General features: G+C 42.9%; 3 protein-coding genes across 3 annotated transcripts; 1 reads left to right on the forward strand and 2 right to left on the reverse strand.

The window, feature by feature from the left end:
• Window positions 1–1497: 1497 nt before the first annotated feature.
• On the reverse strand, window positions 1498–2751 carry RPL36AL (ribosomal protein L36a like). Its single transcript, XM_061182509.1, has 2 exons — window positions 2688–2751; window positions 1498–1943 (listed from the first exon to the last, which is right to left on the reverse strand). The coding sequence occupies exon 2, from the start codon at window positions 1910–1912 to the stop codon at window positions 1592–1594; it is 321 nt and encodes a 106-aa protein (XP_061038492.1). The 5' UTR covers window positions 1913–1943; window positions 2688–2751; the 3' UTR covers window positions 1498–1591.
• A 133-nt stretch (window positions 2752–2884) lies between these two features.
• Window positions 2885–5408, forward strand: MGAT2 (alpha-1,6-mannosyl-glycoprotein 2-beta-N-acetylglucosaminyltransferase). The gene has a single exon (XM_061182510.1). It carries the CDS (start codon window positions 3374–3376, stop codon window positions 4712–4714), a length of 1341 nt encoding a protein of 446 aa, XP_061038493.1. The 5' UTR covers window positions 2885–3373; the 3' UTR covers window positions 4715–5408.
• Window positions 5409–7244: 1836 nt separating this feature from the next.
• On the reverse strand, window positions 7245–13701 carry DNAAF2 (dynein axonemal assembly factor 2). Its single transcript, XM_061182511.1, has 3 exons — window positions 11765–13701; window positions 8585–8728; window positions 7245–7788 (listed from the first exon to the last, which is right to left on the reverse strand). Exons 1-3 carry the CDS (start codon window positions 13601–13603, stop codon window positions 7285–7287), a joined length of 2487 nt encoding a protein of 828 aa, XP_061038494.1. The 5' UTR covers window positions 13604–13701; the 3' UTR covers window positions 7245–7284.
• Window positions 13702–15323: the final 1622 nt, after the last annotated feature.

Genomic DNA, 15323 nt, shown 5'->3' on the forward strand with positions numbered 1-15323 from the left:
GTATGCAGAAAATATACTTTGGACTAATATAGTCTAAACTGTAGTGAGAACTTGTTTGATATGAAACTACATATAAGTTTTTAAGCACTTTTGTGTTTTTCAGGTATATTATTCTAAATATATATGGAATTTTATATTCACCATACATAAAGTAGGAGTTGCTTTGGACAAATAGACTTCAGGTTTTACAAGTTTTATAATATTAATTCCATAATCTTTGTTGTGATTTCTAAGTTTTTTAATTTTTAGGGCTGGAATGAGGTTTTGGGGTTGGGTGGGAGTAGCAGAAAATTGCTTTGACTAAGTTCTGTATTATATGAGGGTGGTTCTTTTTCTGTTTAAGTTTTTTAATTAAAAAACTGATAGCAATATATCAGCCACAGTATACCAGCTAAAGGATTAGGATTTGAACTAGGGCAGAGGGTATATAAAAGGAACCAACTTAAAAGAATTTTGGAAAATGGAAGCAGAACTGTTTCATTCTCCTCATTCCCACTGTCTTTCAAATCAGCCTCTCTCCTAGATCACTGCCAACAGTGTCAGAACTAGCTTCTGGGAACAAAGGAGGGGAAAGAGTGAAAGTAACTAGAGAAAAATCCTCTCTGTGAACCTAGATCGGGGATTTCCAGCCCAGGCTTTATACTGCCTTCTGAAGTTAATTCACTTTTGCTCTTTAAAACTAAGAATTCTGTAATTAAGTATCTTAGGATTTTCTGAACTCATAAATTGGTGAGACATTGCCTGAAAATATTATAAAACAACTATATTAAGACATGGTTCTTTAAAAAGTGAAGTTTTGTGGCATAGTTAAAAGTAATTTAGTGCAGATCTGATTTTTACATGTTCCTGTAGAAAGACAATTATTTCTTCATCAATAAATGTAGATATAAAAGTCTGTGTTGGGAATAAGTGCCCACCATGTTATTCCTACACCCTAGCCCTTTTCATTCTTGCTCATCTACAAGCCATCCCCATTGTAAGCCTCTTAGCCTAAAATTCATATACAAAAAGCAGGGTCTTTATTTTTGGCTGCATTGGGTCTTTGTTGCTGCGCACGGCTTTCTCTAGTTGCGGTGAGCAGGGGCTACTCTTCCTTGCAGTGCGCGGGCTTCTCATTGGATGGCTTCTCTTGTTGCGGAGCTCAGGCTCTAGGCCTGTGGGCTTTAGTAGTTGTGGCTTGCGGGCTCTAGAGCGCAGGCTCAGTAGTTGTGGCGCACGGGCTTAGTTGCTCCGCAGCATGTGGGATCTTCCCGGACCAGGGCTCGAACCCGTATCCCCTGCATCGGCAGGTGGATTCTTAACCACTGCGCCACCAGGGAAGCCCACCTTCTTTTTATACAAATACAAGATGCCAATTCTTGTAGAACTAAATTTAAATAATGAATTTGATAAGAGGATGAACCTTAATTCACTTACAAATAATTTACCATTATTTAATTTAGAGCCAAATTAGGCATGCAATTTTACTTATATTTTTAAAAAAACAAAAGATTTGAGTAAGACTATCACTGTATTTATTCTCATACAGGCAATTTTTCTATAACTTCAACATTTTGCTCTCAAAAATAGAAGAACAAAAGATTCCCAAAACTTAGAACTGGATCACTTGGCCCTTTCTCTTCTTATCTCCTCCGAGTTCAAAATGCTTGCATCTCTTAATGGCCAGCATCCTCTTGGACCTGCAGTTGGGCTCAACACATTCAAGCCTCAGTACGATCTTCTTTGTGGTTTTAGCCTTCTTCCGGAAAATTGGCTTTGTTTGCCCACCATAGCCACTCTGCTTCCGATCATAGCGCCTCTTTCCCTGGGCATACAGAGAATCTTTGCCCTTCTTATACTGGGTCACTTTGTGAGGCTGATGTTTTCCACACTTCTTACAGAAAGTCCTTCGGGTTTTAGGTACATTGACCATCTTTGCAGTAGAGGTGTCTTCACGATGAAAACTGTTGTAAAATATGGCAGCAAACGTTAAACATTTTGAAAATTCAAGTGTTTTATAAATATAGGAAGATAACATTACATAAGTCAGTAACGTATAATTGCACCAAGTATTCATTTTCCGTATGAGTACATGCACATAAAGTGCACAGCTTTTTGGAATCCTTAAATTATTGGACCATTTATAGAATGAGACTCACTGAAAAACAGCAAGAGCAGCAGCACAGGGACGCCCAGTACAGTCAGTTTCCCCCACAAAGTGGGTTCCTTTGGGGCTTAATTTACCGTGGTTGCCCAACAACTAAAGCGTAGTGGTGTGATACCTAATTTTCTTCGGCAGAGAAAGAAGGCCGAGGCTAGAGTTTATTTTCGCCTCTCCGCGCACCCTCTCCCTCCATGTTCTAGCTCCCGGGCATGCCTGACTCGGGGCGCGGTGTAGAGCCACCTCCACGGCCCGCCCCGTCCCTTCTCCGAGGACCGCATCAGCCTGGTTTCACTTTTCCCTCCGAAGCATCGTCATCCTTCCCTCAGCAGCCCTGAAGGCTGACGTGTCCCTAATGAGTGCCTCCCGGCCCAGCAGCCTCCATGCGGGAGCCCCTTTCCAGAAGGGAGAAGCCCGTTTTTGAAATCCACCAACCAAGGCGGCGGGCCTCGCCCTCCCTCTCCTACCAGGGCCCACACGGCCCAGCCCTGGATCCTGAGCACTGGGGACTCCAGCCGGGATCGCCACCGCCCCGCACCCCGCTTACCTGGAAGCCCAGCGTCCACGTTCCTGCCTCGTTCTGCTCACGCCTCACAGGAAAGGGAGGAACGCACCGGATGTAGGAACTGAGCCTGAGCGACAGCGCTGCGGCCCAATAGGCAGCGGGCGGCGACGGCCGTGCGTCTCCAGACTCGACCGGGAAGCGCCAACCGACGGCCCGAGGGGCGGGGCGGAGGGGTGTGGGCCCGGGGACCGCGGCTCTCGGCGGGCCAGTCGCTGGTTGTCAGGACAGTCGCCGCCGGAGTGGGGCGAGGCTGCGTCCCTCGGTCTGGGACGTCCGGGGCCGCGTAAAGATGAGAGCACAGAGGACGCAGGGCCGCTGGAAGCGCAGGTAACGGAGCCGGGGTGTGGTGGGGCCGCGACAGGCTTCTTCCCTGACCCGTCCTGGATGGAGAGGACCGAGGCGACGCCGAGCCGCGGCTCTTAGCGGCGGGGCCGGTGCCCGAGCTGCAGCTGCCAGGCGAGGATGTGTGGAGCCCGGGCGACGCGGGGGAGCTGAGAGCCTTCGGGCCCCAGGACCCCCGGGGCCCGGGATGAGTTAGCGAGGACAGCTGCGGGGGCCAGTTCCGACTGCTGCAGGCCACGGCCGCCGCCCGCCCGCCCCTTCTGCGCCGGAGCCGCTAGCTCCTTTCCGCGCCCGTCCGCCTGCCTGCGCTCCCGGCGCCGGAGACCATGAGGTTCCGCATCTACAAGCGGAAGGTGCTGATCTTGACGCTCGTGGTGGCCGCTTGCGGCTTCGTCCTCTGGAGCAGCAATGGGCGACAAAGGAAGAACGAGGCCCTCTCCCCGCCGCTGCTGGACGCCGAGCCCGCGCGGGGTGCAGGCGCCCGGGCCGGGGACCATCCCGCCGTGTCCGTGGGTATCCGCCGGGGCTCCAACGAGTCGGCGGCTCCGCTAGTCGCGGCGGCCCCGCACCCCGAGGTGGACAACCTGACGCTGCGGTACCGGTCCTTAGTGTACCAGCTGAACTTTGACCAGACGGTGAGGAATGTAGGTAAGGCCGGCTCCTGGGCCCCCCGAGAGCTGGCGCTGGTGGTCCAGGTGCACAACCGGCCTGAATACCTCAAACTGCTGCTGGACTCACTTCGAAAAGCCCAGGGAATCGACAACGTCTTCGTCATCTTTAGCCATGACTTCTGGTCGACCGAGATCAATCAGCTGATTGCTGGGGTGGATTTCTGTCCGGTTCTGCAGGTGTTCTTTCCTTTTAGTATTCAGTTGTACCCCAACGAGTTTCCGGGCACTGACCCCAGAGATTGCCCCAGAGACGTGGAGAAGAATGCAGCTTTGCAGATGGGATGCATTAATGCTGAATATCCCGACTCCTTCGGCCATTATAGAGAGGCCAAATTCTCCCAAACCAAACACCACTGGTGGTGGAAGCTGCATTTTGTATGGGAGAGGGTCAAAGTCCTTCGAGACTATGCTGGCCTCATACTTTTCCTAGAAGAGGATCACTACTTAGCCCCAGACTTCTACCATGTCTTCAAAAAGATGTGGCAATTAAAGCAGCAAGAGTGTCCTGAGTGTGATGTTCTCTCCCTGGGGACCTATACTGCCATTCGCAGTTTCTATGGCGTTGCTGACAAGGTAGATGTGAAAACGTGGAAATCCACAGAGCACAATATGGGTCTGGCCTTGACCCGGGATGCGTATCAGAAGCTAATTGAGTGCACAGATACTTTCTGTACTTACGATGATTATAACTGGGACTGGACCCTTCAGTATTTGACTGTATCTTGTCTTCCAAAATTCTGGAAAGTGCTGGTTCCTCAAGTTCCTAGGATTTTTCATGCTGGAGACTGTGGTATGCACCACCAAAAAACCTGTAGACCATCCACCCAGAGTGCCCAAATTGAGTCACTCTTAAATAATAACAAACAGTACCTGTTTCCAGAAACTCTAACTATCAGTGAGAAGTTTATGGCAGCCCTTTCCCCACCTAGGAAAAATGGAGGGTGGGGAGATATTAGGGACCATGAACTCTGTAAAAGTTATAGAAGACTGCAGTAAAAAATCACAATTACAAAAGCAAAAGTAGTGACAGTCTTCTATTTTTGATATTTGTCCAAACAGAATATACAATTGAATAAAAGGGTTTAGGAACTCGTTTCTGCTTTAATACAACAACAGAATTCTTGTAAAAGGTGTCCCAATATAGTAATCTTTTCCTTTTATGTCTGATTAAGATTTAAAACATAAGTTTTCATTTTGAGAATTGGGTTTTAAAGCTCAATGTGTATCTGCTAAAGGTAATCATTATTGTTAATTGATAAGCGAGAAGAGGGGAAATTTTATTTAAATTGCATCTATTAATCTTTTTATCCGGAACTTTGTACACTTTTCCACTTTCAAGACTTCTTTTAAGTACAGCAAAATTTATTTTAAATTGTCATATTAGTAAAAAGTATTACAATGAAATTGTTAAGAGTATTAATGGAACAAGCCCAGCTTCACTCTTGACAGTTAGTAGGAAGGGATTGCTTCGCTGGTTTTATAACTCCAAAGTTGTTTGTTAAACACCCTGTCAGAACAGAGTCATTTTCAGTATTAAAGATTCCTGTATTATTGTGTTAAGATTTGCCTGTGCTTTGGAACCTTCATAGAACACACTTTCTTTTGGAATGTATTTGATAAGAAAGTTTAAACACTGTTTTCACCTCAATGTAGAAATACAGTGGTTTTGTTTTGTTTTTTTTCTTTTAGTGCTGCCAAAATAAAATACTCATTTTTGCATAAAAAGATTCCTAATCATTTTGCAGAATAAATTTTTACACCAGAATCCAGTAAAGACATTCTACAAGGTTTAAAGTTAGCATTACGTATTATCTGTACATTGTATAACTGAGTTTGAAATAAAGAAAACCCAGCTCTTGACAGTGCATCCCTTTGGAAGAAACTGGCTTTCAAATTAGTCAGGCATAGATAATGAGCAGTAAAAAGCTGCTGTGTAAGTGAAGTACAGCCAGAAATGATACAAAGTTCAGTCCTGCCAAAGTGAAACATGTTCTAGTGCCAGCTTTATTTTGACAGAAATCATACTTTTTAAAAGGACAGACACAGTAAATAATAGGAAGCAGGCTTAAAATTTACTCCATATTTAACATGGAAGTTTCCCTTAACAGTATATAATTGTATTCAACCACAAAGATAGACTACTTTCTGTGTAGGTACTGCAATAGTTATTTCAATCTAAGAAAACTGTGTACCTAATGGACAGTCTCAAAACTATTATTCCATCAAATTAAGATTCCTATTATGGTTGAAAAATGTATATGGTCATCTACAATGGAGCAAATAGTTCTCTTGCTTTATGAGCTACCTTTATATTGCCCTCAGCCCTCTGGTTCCAGGTTTTACTGGGGTTATAAACGTAAATCAGAATGAACTGCTAGGCTTTGTACCAATTTTTAGTGCTCTGACCTGACCTCCCTAGTTCAAAGGACTAAAGAAATTAAGTAGTTTCCAGGACTAAGGTAAGGCCAGAGGTTTGAATTAGTAGCTGTTTTTGGAACAGAAATAGATCAGCTCAAGGCCTTGGGGTCAGTGATTAGATCAACAAATATTTTCCTTTCTATATTGTCTTTCATGTCCTAAAATTTTTTGTGAGGAAAAAAAAAAAAATCTATTGGGATTTTCTCCTGGCCTCAAATAAAAATACTATTCCACAAAATTCATAACTTAGCCACTGTTTGTTAGATAAATTATCTGCTGCCCTCTTTTAGGTGTTATAAAAGAAATTGATTAGAAAACACTAGCTTTTGTTGTTGTTTTCATGTAATAATATAATGAAGACAATTTTCCTATTGGAGCAAATTCTTAGATTATTTTAATTGTCCTGTTCTAAAATTTGTAAATTAATTCTATAAAACCAAGGGATGTTTGAATAATTTCCAAAAAATTCTTTTAAAATTTTGAATTTTCAAGGTCATTAACAAATAACCTGTTATTTATATATATATGTATACACACGTATATATATACATGGTGACTTACATATGAGAAGAGTAAAATACAGAGTTGAAGCAAAAATACTAAATTTCAGTGTATTTGTATTGTTTGGATCATTTAATATTGGTTAGTAAAGTTCTTTCCTCTCAGAATCTCTATGACAAGCATAAGCACATCCTATTTAGTGAGACTTATAAATGCGTAGTTTTGAGATTCTCCTCCCCCCAACACACACACTCTAGTGTGCTTCTAGTTAATTGCATTCTTTAGAATTACTTTGTGACAGACACAACTTAATGAATATTTATTTTGAAACTTTATTAAAGTAATGGCAAACAAAAGAAGCCAAAAACAACACAGAAGTAAATATAAATAGGTTGTATTAAAACTAAATGTTTAACTATTAGAAAAAATATACATCAGAGGACTCACAAAACTTATTTCCATAATTAAGGAAGCTTTGTATAAACTCTCTACATGCAAAAAAATAGCTTCAGTTTCCCCATGAGAATAAAAATTGCAAATTTTAATTTTACACTTTCTTGAATACCTTTGGTTTTAAGATAGTAAACAGAATCTATTTTTAGTCCATAAGTTTTTACTCAACCTTTAAATTCTAAGATGATACAGAATTAATCCAAGTCATAAAGCAAAGAATTCTGAAAACTGAATGAGCAATGAGTCACATGATCTTTAATCATCTGCACACTACCATCCTGCATATTGGTTTCCTTTATGTTGTCAAAACCAGGTGTATTGTGAACTGCAGTTTTGTTCAGTAATGAAGATGGGTGATCTCCATCTAATTCTTTCTCTTCAGTTATTACTGGTTCTTTTAAATTATCTTTTTCATCATTTGAGTGAACAGCACTTTTGTCTTTTGTAAATTCAGGTTCCATTTTTGACTCAGGTTGCTGAGACTTTGCAGACAGCTTTTGAGAAACATCAAGGGCCCCTTGTTGCATGCATGCAACTGAACCACAACTGTCTGTTTCTAGTACTTTGACTGCTACAGATGAATGGGAATCAGCTGAGGTAGTAGCATGTTCTAGACTTTCTTTTTCAGTTAGATGACTTCCTTCATTGACTCTTTCTTCCTTCTCATGAAGCTGCTCAGAGTTACTACATTCTTGCAACTATGTCAAGAGAAACAGCAAATTAATAATTCTTTGAAACAAATAGAAAAGTAAATTGTACCAGCTGGAAACTTTTTTAAGTTGTGAAGGAATAACCCAGTAGACTTACAGATAGGCCCTCTGGCTTCCCCCTCAAAGTCATTCTCCAAATGCTGCCAGTCATATTTTAATCATGCAAACCTGGCATTGATTCTCTGATTAAATACTTTCATTGACCCTTCATCTCTTTCAGGATAAAATAATCCTGGCCTACAAACCTTTTAACATGGCCTATAAAACCCATTAGCAGTCATTCTTATAAGGGCATTCTTGAATTTCTTGAATTTTCTTGTATTTCTGTGATTCTTTAGAGCCTCTTTCCCCTGAATTCACATTACAAGTCAATTGTGCTAGTTACTCATTTGTGTCCAATACTGAAGACTATAAAAATAACCAAACTTAAGTTCAACTAGAAAGAATGAACAAACTGGATGACATAGTTCCCATGGTTTGAGAGTCAAAAAAAAGCTGTTTGTCCCTGGACTAATACTCATAATTCCCAAATGTTAGTTTCTCTCTATTCCTCACTGGACAGTTATTTTGGGATTAAAGGAGATAACATAAGCAAAAATGAACTGCAGATGTTTAATAGTAAAATACATATAAAAAAGTCTTTATTCCTCTTAACGTCACTCTTCCCAGCCATCATGTCCATTTAGTTTAAAGTTATGATATAAAGAAATCAAGAATTAAGTTATGTGTTAGGCTTCAACCTTGTCCCAAATCACTACTCTATAGAGCCCACCAAAATCCTTACCTTTGCATGTATTTCAATCTTACTATCAGTAACCTGAAGAACTTCAATTAATGGTGGGGTTAGGGGCATTGTCTGTTTGAATGGAGGGCTCAGGACCTCTTCAAGAAACTCATTAACGTTTTCTTCACTGACAAATAACCTTTCCTAAAATAAAAAGAGAAAAAATATTCTACCTTATTGGTCATACTTGACAGAGTTGTATCTAAAAACAGCTCATAAAAGTTCTCACACAGTTCAGAATTGCACTTTTAAAATGTTTATTTTAATGTTATTCCTATGCTGTTTTGGCAAAAGAAAACTGAGTACTGTACAGAGCAATAAGAACAGCAAGAGTACATACATATATAGGAAAAGACCCTAAAAGAAAAAAGTCTTAGTTCCTTTTCTAGGTCTCTATTAAATCTGAGGTATGTTTTCTCTCCAGGTAATCGTACTTACAAATTATCTTCCTTTTTTTTTTTTTCCCTCTATTTTGTAAGAATAACATCACCTCTAGAGTTATAAATGCAGTCCAAGCTAGAAAATGTAATTTAATTTTAGAACACTTCCTAATGAGCCAGCGAAAGATACACAGACAGGATCTATTTAAATTTCGTGTGACCAGTTTGCCTTTTAGTTCTTGGCTAGGTAAGAGCCAAGTGTAATATTTTATCTAACAGAAGTATATTCCATTTTTAAGCACTGCGATAATCACTGCAACACTAGCATATAGCTTTATATAAGAATAAGGAAACACTGTAAATCAACTATACTTCAATAAAATTTTTTTTAAAAAATAAGGAAACACAACACTGTAAATCAACTATATTTAAATACAATTAAAAAAAAAAAAAAAGGAATGAGGTAGATTTCCAAACTATAGGATATGCAAAAATCATTTCCACCGGAATCCCAAACACAAAGCAATTTGTTCATATTCAAATACGTCAAGTGAACATAGGTATATAGTTAGGGCTTTGAAGGAACAACTATATTTAAAATTCTTAAAATCAGTTCACCGTTGCTCCAAATAAAAGTATTTTCCTCTGTACTTGAATGTAAACAAATTAATTACAAATAAACACAATTCATTATTTGGTCCAGATTGGGTGGGGGGATCAGAAAGAGACAAGTTTCAAGTTCCCTTCTATTAAACACTATTTAAACTGTGAACACCTACTTAACAAAAGTGAACTTTGGTGAAAGAAAAACTTTACATTTGGAGGACTTTGCCTTGCTGTTATTTGAAGATCTAGAATAACACTGTACTGTAGAAACATTCCGCTCCCCCCACCCCACCAAATCAAAAGCATTTCTAAGGTGCATGTCTCTGCAAAAGACTTACACGTTAACTGCAAAAAAATACACCAAATAGTTTAGTTACCTCAGGGAAGAATAATATTTATAATGGAACTGGTTATGATTAAAATACAAAGGATTTGCATAAACTTGCCTTCTCAGTCTAATGACTGATTTTACTATAAAAGATACTGAATTCAGTGGTCCTAATGCTCTAGGAAAATTCCCAGTGAATATTTAAGGCTTATAGAAATTTGTTTTCTGCTTGTTTATGTGTAAAGTATCAAATTCTAACCTTGACAGCCACAAATTAGTCTCTTTATAATTATTTTCATATAATGCATATATTAATGTAACCATTATATGTCTACTCACAAAATACTCCTGTGATTTTTTTTAAAAATTCACTTTAATACTTACAGCCTCGTCCAGTAAAATGTAAAGAAAAAAAATTGAACATTATGGTTCCATCAGCCTCAGCAAATGTGATGATTAATTAAGTAATTATAAATCTATTCCGGCTTCAAAGATATAAAACACAGTTGCCCTGATCCCATTTTGGTCTTAGTTTCTTGCTAAAATAATGTTCGCATACTGGAAAATCAGATGAAAATATATTCTTTAGTATTCTCTCAAATGCTTGTCCATATAGCTTTTATCCCACATTGTGAGTTATTTTCACATTTATTAAAACAATTACAGGAAAACGACTGCCCTTTCCTAAATTTCCCCCTTCTGATGACATAAACAGATAGTCGATTTCATATTGTATATTCTCACAAAGTATCTTACCTAGCCCTGGCTATTTACCATTTTTGGAGGGTTTCAAATTAACCACTTCTCACAGAAGATACACCTCATAAAATAAAAATTTAACTTATTAGCAAATTTCTAGAAAAACACAGAAGTAAAACTTCCTGGCAGGCCCCAAACTTAATTTTTAATATATAATCTGTGCAACTAGTGTTATGAATTTGGGAATTTAACCCTTGAATATCTTAAAAGAGCTAAAAAAATTTACATGTAACATTGATACAAACCTCAATCAAAAATACCAATTAATTGTTCACTTATGAGTTTTAAAAGTTCTATAGAACGTCAAACTTTTTTTTCTTTCCAGTATTTGCCAATAGTACTGGAATATTGAATCTCAAGATCCTCAATAATCTGAAAGGTATAGTAGCAACTACAAAATGATATCCTAGGTAAACTTGATAATGCGCAGCCCCAGTTTTTGCCCAAAAGGGATGTAGCTGATGTGATGTTGGTACCAACAAAGGCTTATATTACACTTTGTTAAATGCCAGCCATTGTGCCAAGTACTAGCAGGGAACAGATTAAAACAGATGCAAAAAGAGGTAATTTCAATGTAATATAACGCCCACCAGAAGACAAACCCACCAATATCAGCGACTGAAATTAAGCAGTACCATATGGCCGAGAGGGCAAGGGATTTAGATTCACACCTGCGAGTTGGTTTTCCTACAAAAGAACTGTGTGGCACAGGCTGAGTTACTTTTGCTCTCCGGAAGTAAACTATTATTTACTTTCTAAGGTTGGAAAAAGCTATTTACCAACTTAAAATATGGCCATAATAGAATACCTCTTAAACCTATTTGTGTCACAACCCCTTTGAGAATATGACTAAAGTTACAGCCCTTCTCAAGGGCAACTGTGAAGATTTGAAACCCATCCACCAGACAGGATGCGTTAAGTTTTTTTCGTTTTCTTCAATATGCGTTTAACGTGTACTTAACATCTTTCATCAAGTGCATCAATTTCAAGTCATCAGGAGAGAAGTTATAATGGAAAATCCTTTGTTTAGGATAAACTGCGAGTGTGCCTGTGATAGTAAGCGGAACAGAATATTTCAAATATTAGGACTCTAGAAAGAACTGTTACCTCCAAAGAATCGTTGTTTAAACCATAATACCACTCTCTCCACTGTCCATGGCACTCTGGAGATTTGGCCAGTTCTATCACTGCATTGTTTGAAGAAATGCTAACCACTGGTTCTTTGGTATTCAGCTTATTCCCTGGAGTAAATTGCAAAAAGAAGGAATAATAAACTAAGTCTTGGGTGGAGAAGGACAATTTGTACCAGAGGGGGGTCACTTCCCCTTGAAGACTTTGAGGCTGGATCCGAGGCACTTGAATGAGCAGAGTCAGGGATTCTTCATCCTGATTACACTGTAAAGGCGGACACAGAGGTTCCCCGCGGTCGGTCCCGGGAGCACCCATGGCTCGATCAGCTGGCTCCCTGCGGGTGCCTTCCCGGGCCTCCAGCGCCTCCACGCCGAGAGTTCGGCGCGCACTCACTCTTCCTGCAGAAGACCCCCTGTCAAGGTCCCCGGATGAAGTACTAGGAGCGCCTCCGCCACCGTCCCCAGGTGAGTTCCCAGCTCCGGGAGGCGGCTCCTCCCGGATGCCTGCTGTTGATCTCTCTTGCCCGCTGAAATCCCGCTCCTCGGGTTCTGAGACGCGCTCCTCCCCGTCGGCGTCCGGGGTGGTGATCCCGGCGTCTGCAGTCCCGGTTCGGCTGGGATCCGAGCCTCCGTCCGCCCCACCAACCCCCGCCGGGCCCGCCTGCCCCTGGTGAGCGGAAGCGCAGGGCGCGCCGTCAGTTCCGGGCCGGTCGGCGGCCTCTTCCGGGGTCGCGGCGGGCTCCGGACGCGTGGCGGTCAGCGCCACAGGTAGCGTGACCACCAGCTGCCGCCGGGCCTTGTTGAATTGCGCCTTGCCGCAGCTGTCATCCACCGGGTACGGGAGCGAGAGCCGCAGCCGGTAGTCGGGTTTCCTCGAGTCGAGGCACAGCAGCTTTCCCGTCACCTCCAGCGCCGCCTGCTCGGCCGAGCGCAGCAGCGGCAGCTCGATGGTGACCACCAGCTCCTGGGGCACAGTACTAGGGGCCGAGTCCCGAGAGCAGCGGTAATCCTGGAGGTCCACGTGGTGGCGCTGCACCACGCTGTAGCTAGGCTCGGTGGGGGCGGGCTGCAGGACGGCCTCCGGAGGGGAGGGCGCCTGGGGCCTGGGGATCGCAGCGCTCCCGGCGGCCTCCGGGTACCGGTAGGGGTAGGGGAAATCGGGGAGAGGGCTCTCCGGCTCCCCATCGGGCCGGGCCGGGGAGCCCCCGGGCAGGGGCGTGCGTAGCACGGCGGCCTCCGGGGTCCCCTTGTACTTGACCTTCAGGATCTTGGCATTCCTGCGGTCCAACTTCACGCCGAACTGCTTCTCCACGGCCTCCAGGGCCGTGGCGTCCAGCATCTGGCGGAAGCGCTCATGGCGTCGGGCCAGCGCGAGCGCGTCTGGGTGGAAGACCACGTCGTAGACGGTGTAGCGGCTTCCGCGGCCCCCAGCGTACTCGCGGCCCGGCGCCAGGCTGTAGGGCAGGGACCACTGGCTGCCGGATGCCGCGCCCCTGGAGCCGGGCCGGCTGCTGGGCGCGCACACCAGCGCGTTGCTGCACACGTTCACGAAGCAGCGCCGGGTCCCATCCAGGCTGGTGCGCAACACGTGGCCCGGTTCCGGGTGCACGAACCGCACCTCCACTCCGCGCTCACGCTCCAGGGCCGTGATCTCCTCCTCGTAGCGCCGCCGGTTCTCGGGGTCCGTAATCTCCTCGGCGTACTCGGAGAACATTCGCCGGAACTCCGGGTCCTGGAAGGCGGAGGTGAGCTGCTGGACCTCCTCTCCGCTCAGGTCCAAGTCTTCCAGCGGCGAAGAGGCTGCCGCCTTGGCCATGCTGCCCCTCAGCTCCTTGCCCAGGGGCCAAGGGAGATGAATCTGAGACCGAGTGGGAGGAACGCGTCGTAGAGTCGCTGGTCTGCGGAGAGTGAGGCGGCGGAGGTCTGTAACCGCCAGAGAATTGAGCCTCGGGCAGCGTGTGCTCGTTGCCATAGTGACACCACCAACACCCGGGAGGAGGGGCAGGAATAGGGGTGACGGAAATATCAGAAATAGCCTTAGTTTCTTCAAACCAACATTATGCATTTTTTAGATTCCTGTGCCATGGTGCAGTTACCTCTGCAAAATAACCATCTGAATAATTGTCATAATTAACAGCATCATGTACGTTATCCATTGTTCACAACACTTCAAGGTAGACCTAATCCCCATTTCACAGATAAGAAGATGGGACCTGAGAAGTTACCTGACGAAAGTTACAAAGCTAATACATTCACAAACTGTGATTCTAACAACTTTATATGCTTATTCACTTCGCTAAACCAGCATTTCAGTCTTCTAGATATTTCACCAATTTGCCCTGTTTACAACTCTCATTTGGTGCAAGAGATATTATGGGCAGGCTATTCATAAATAGCCAATGATCAGTAAACATATGACTTCGTTAATAATAAAAATGCAAATATAAGATACTACATATCACCTATCAAAATGGAAAAGGCTTTTTTTTAAAAACAATTACTCTATTTCCTTGGGGTGGTAGAATTATATTAATAAAACCTTTCTAGAGAGTAGTTTGGTAGCTGTATAAAAAGCCTTTAGAACGTGCATACTTTTTTTGATCCAGCAATTCCAACTTTGAGAGCATGCTCAAGAAACATTATGATTCTAAAAGTTTGGGAAGAAGCTAAGAATTCAACAGTGGGACTGGTTGAGCAGATTTTGGTACAGCCATGCAATGGGATTCTATGCAGCCATTCAAATAGATATTATAGAAGAATATTTATTGATTGGGGTAGTTATTAATTGGTAGTTGTTAAATCCAGTGATCACTTTTCTGTTCTCATTTTGTTGAAACTCTCAGCAACATTTAACACAATGTTGGCATTACCTCAATGTCGAGACACCATCCAGGTTTCTCTCCTACCTCATCACATGCACTGGCACTTCCTGTGGTTTCCCCACACTGAGACCAAGTGTTGGCTTTTCTCATAGCAGAGAAATCTCAGCCTACTCCCATCTTGTGTGATCTACCTGGCCCCTAAGGCATAATGTCACATGACGGTGCCTCATACCCAGATTTCTGCGGTGCGGTCAGCCGTGCTTCAGCTGATTAAACACCAAGTCGGGGAGCACACCACTTCTCTGTTCCCCAGAGTATTAGCTCTGGATACCCTTGCAGTGCTGTTCCTCTGCTAGCCCATTTTTCAGACCTCTTTCCAGACAATGTCCACCTCCACCTGATTCTAGTTCCTGTCTTATTCTAATAATTATTGCCTGATTCTGGCAACTTATCGGCTCGTACATAGTTAACTGCTCTGCTTCATCTTACGTCACCTTGCTAACCCGTAAACATACCCTATCTTTTTAGGCATTAAATGTGTTCCTAAAGAAATCTTTCATATTTAGCTCTATTGTTCTTGTAACTGGACCAACAACCTTGCAGTTTCTATTTCACTTTCAAGGCCCAAATTGTAAATTTTCCCAAGTAATCTAGTAGCTTTTGAACTTATGCCTTGATTTCACCTTTAGTCAAAATTTCCAGGCTATTCTTGAA

The sequence above is a fragment of the Eubalaena glacialis genome, chromosome 2 (assembly GCF_028564815.1).
Source record: "Eubalaena glacialis isolate mEubGla1 chromosome 2, mEubGla1.1.hap2.+ XY, whole genome shotgun sequence".
Taxonomy (NCBI): domain Eukaryota; kingdom Metazoa; phylum Chordata; class Mammalia; order Artiodactyla; family Balaenidae; genus Eubalaena; species Eubalaena glacialis.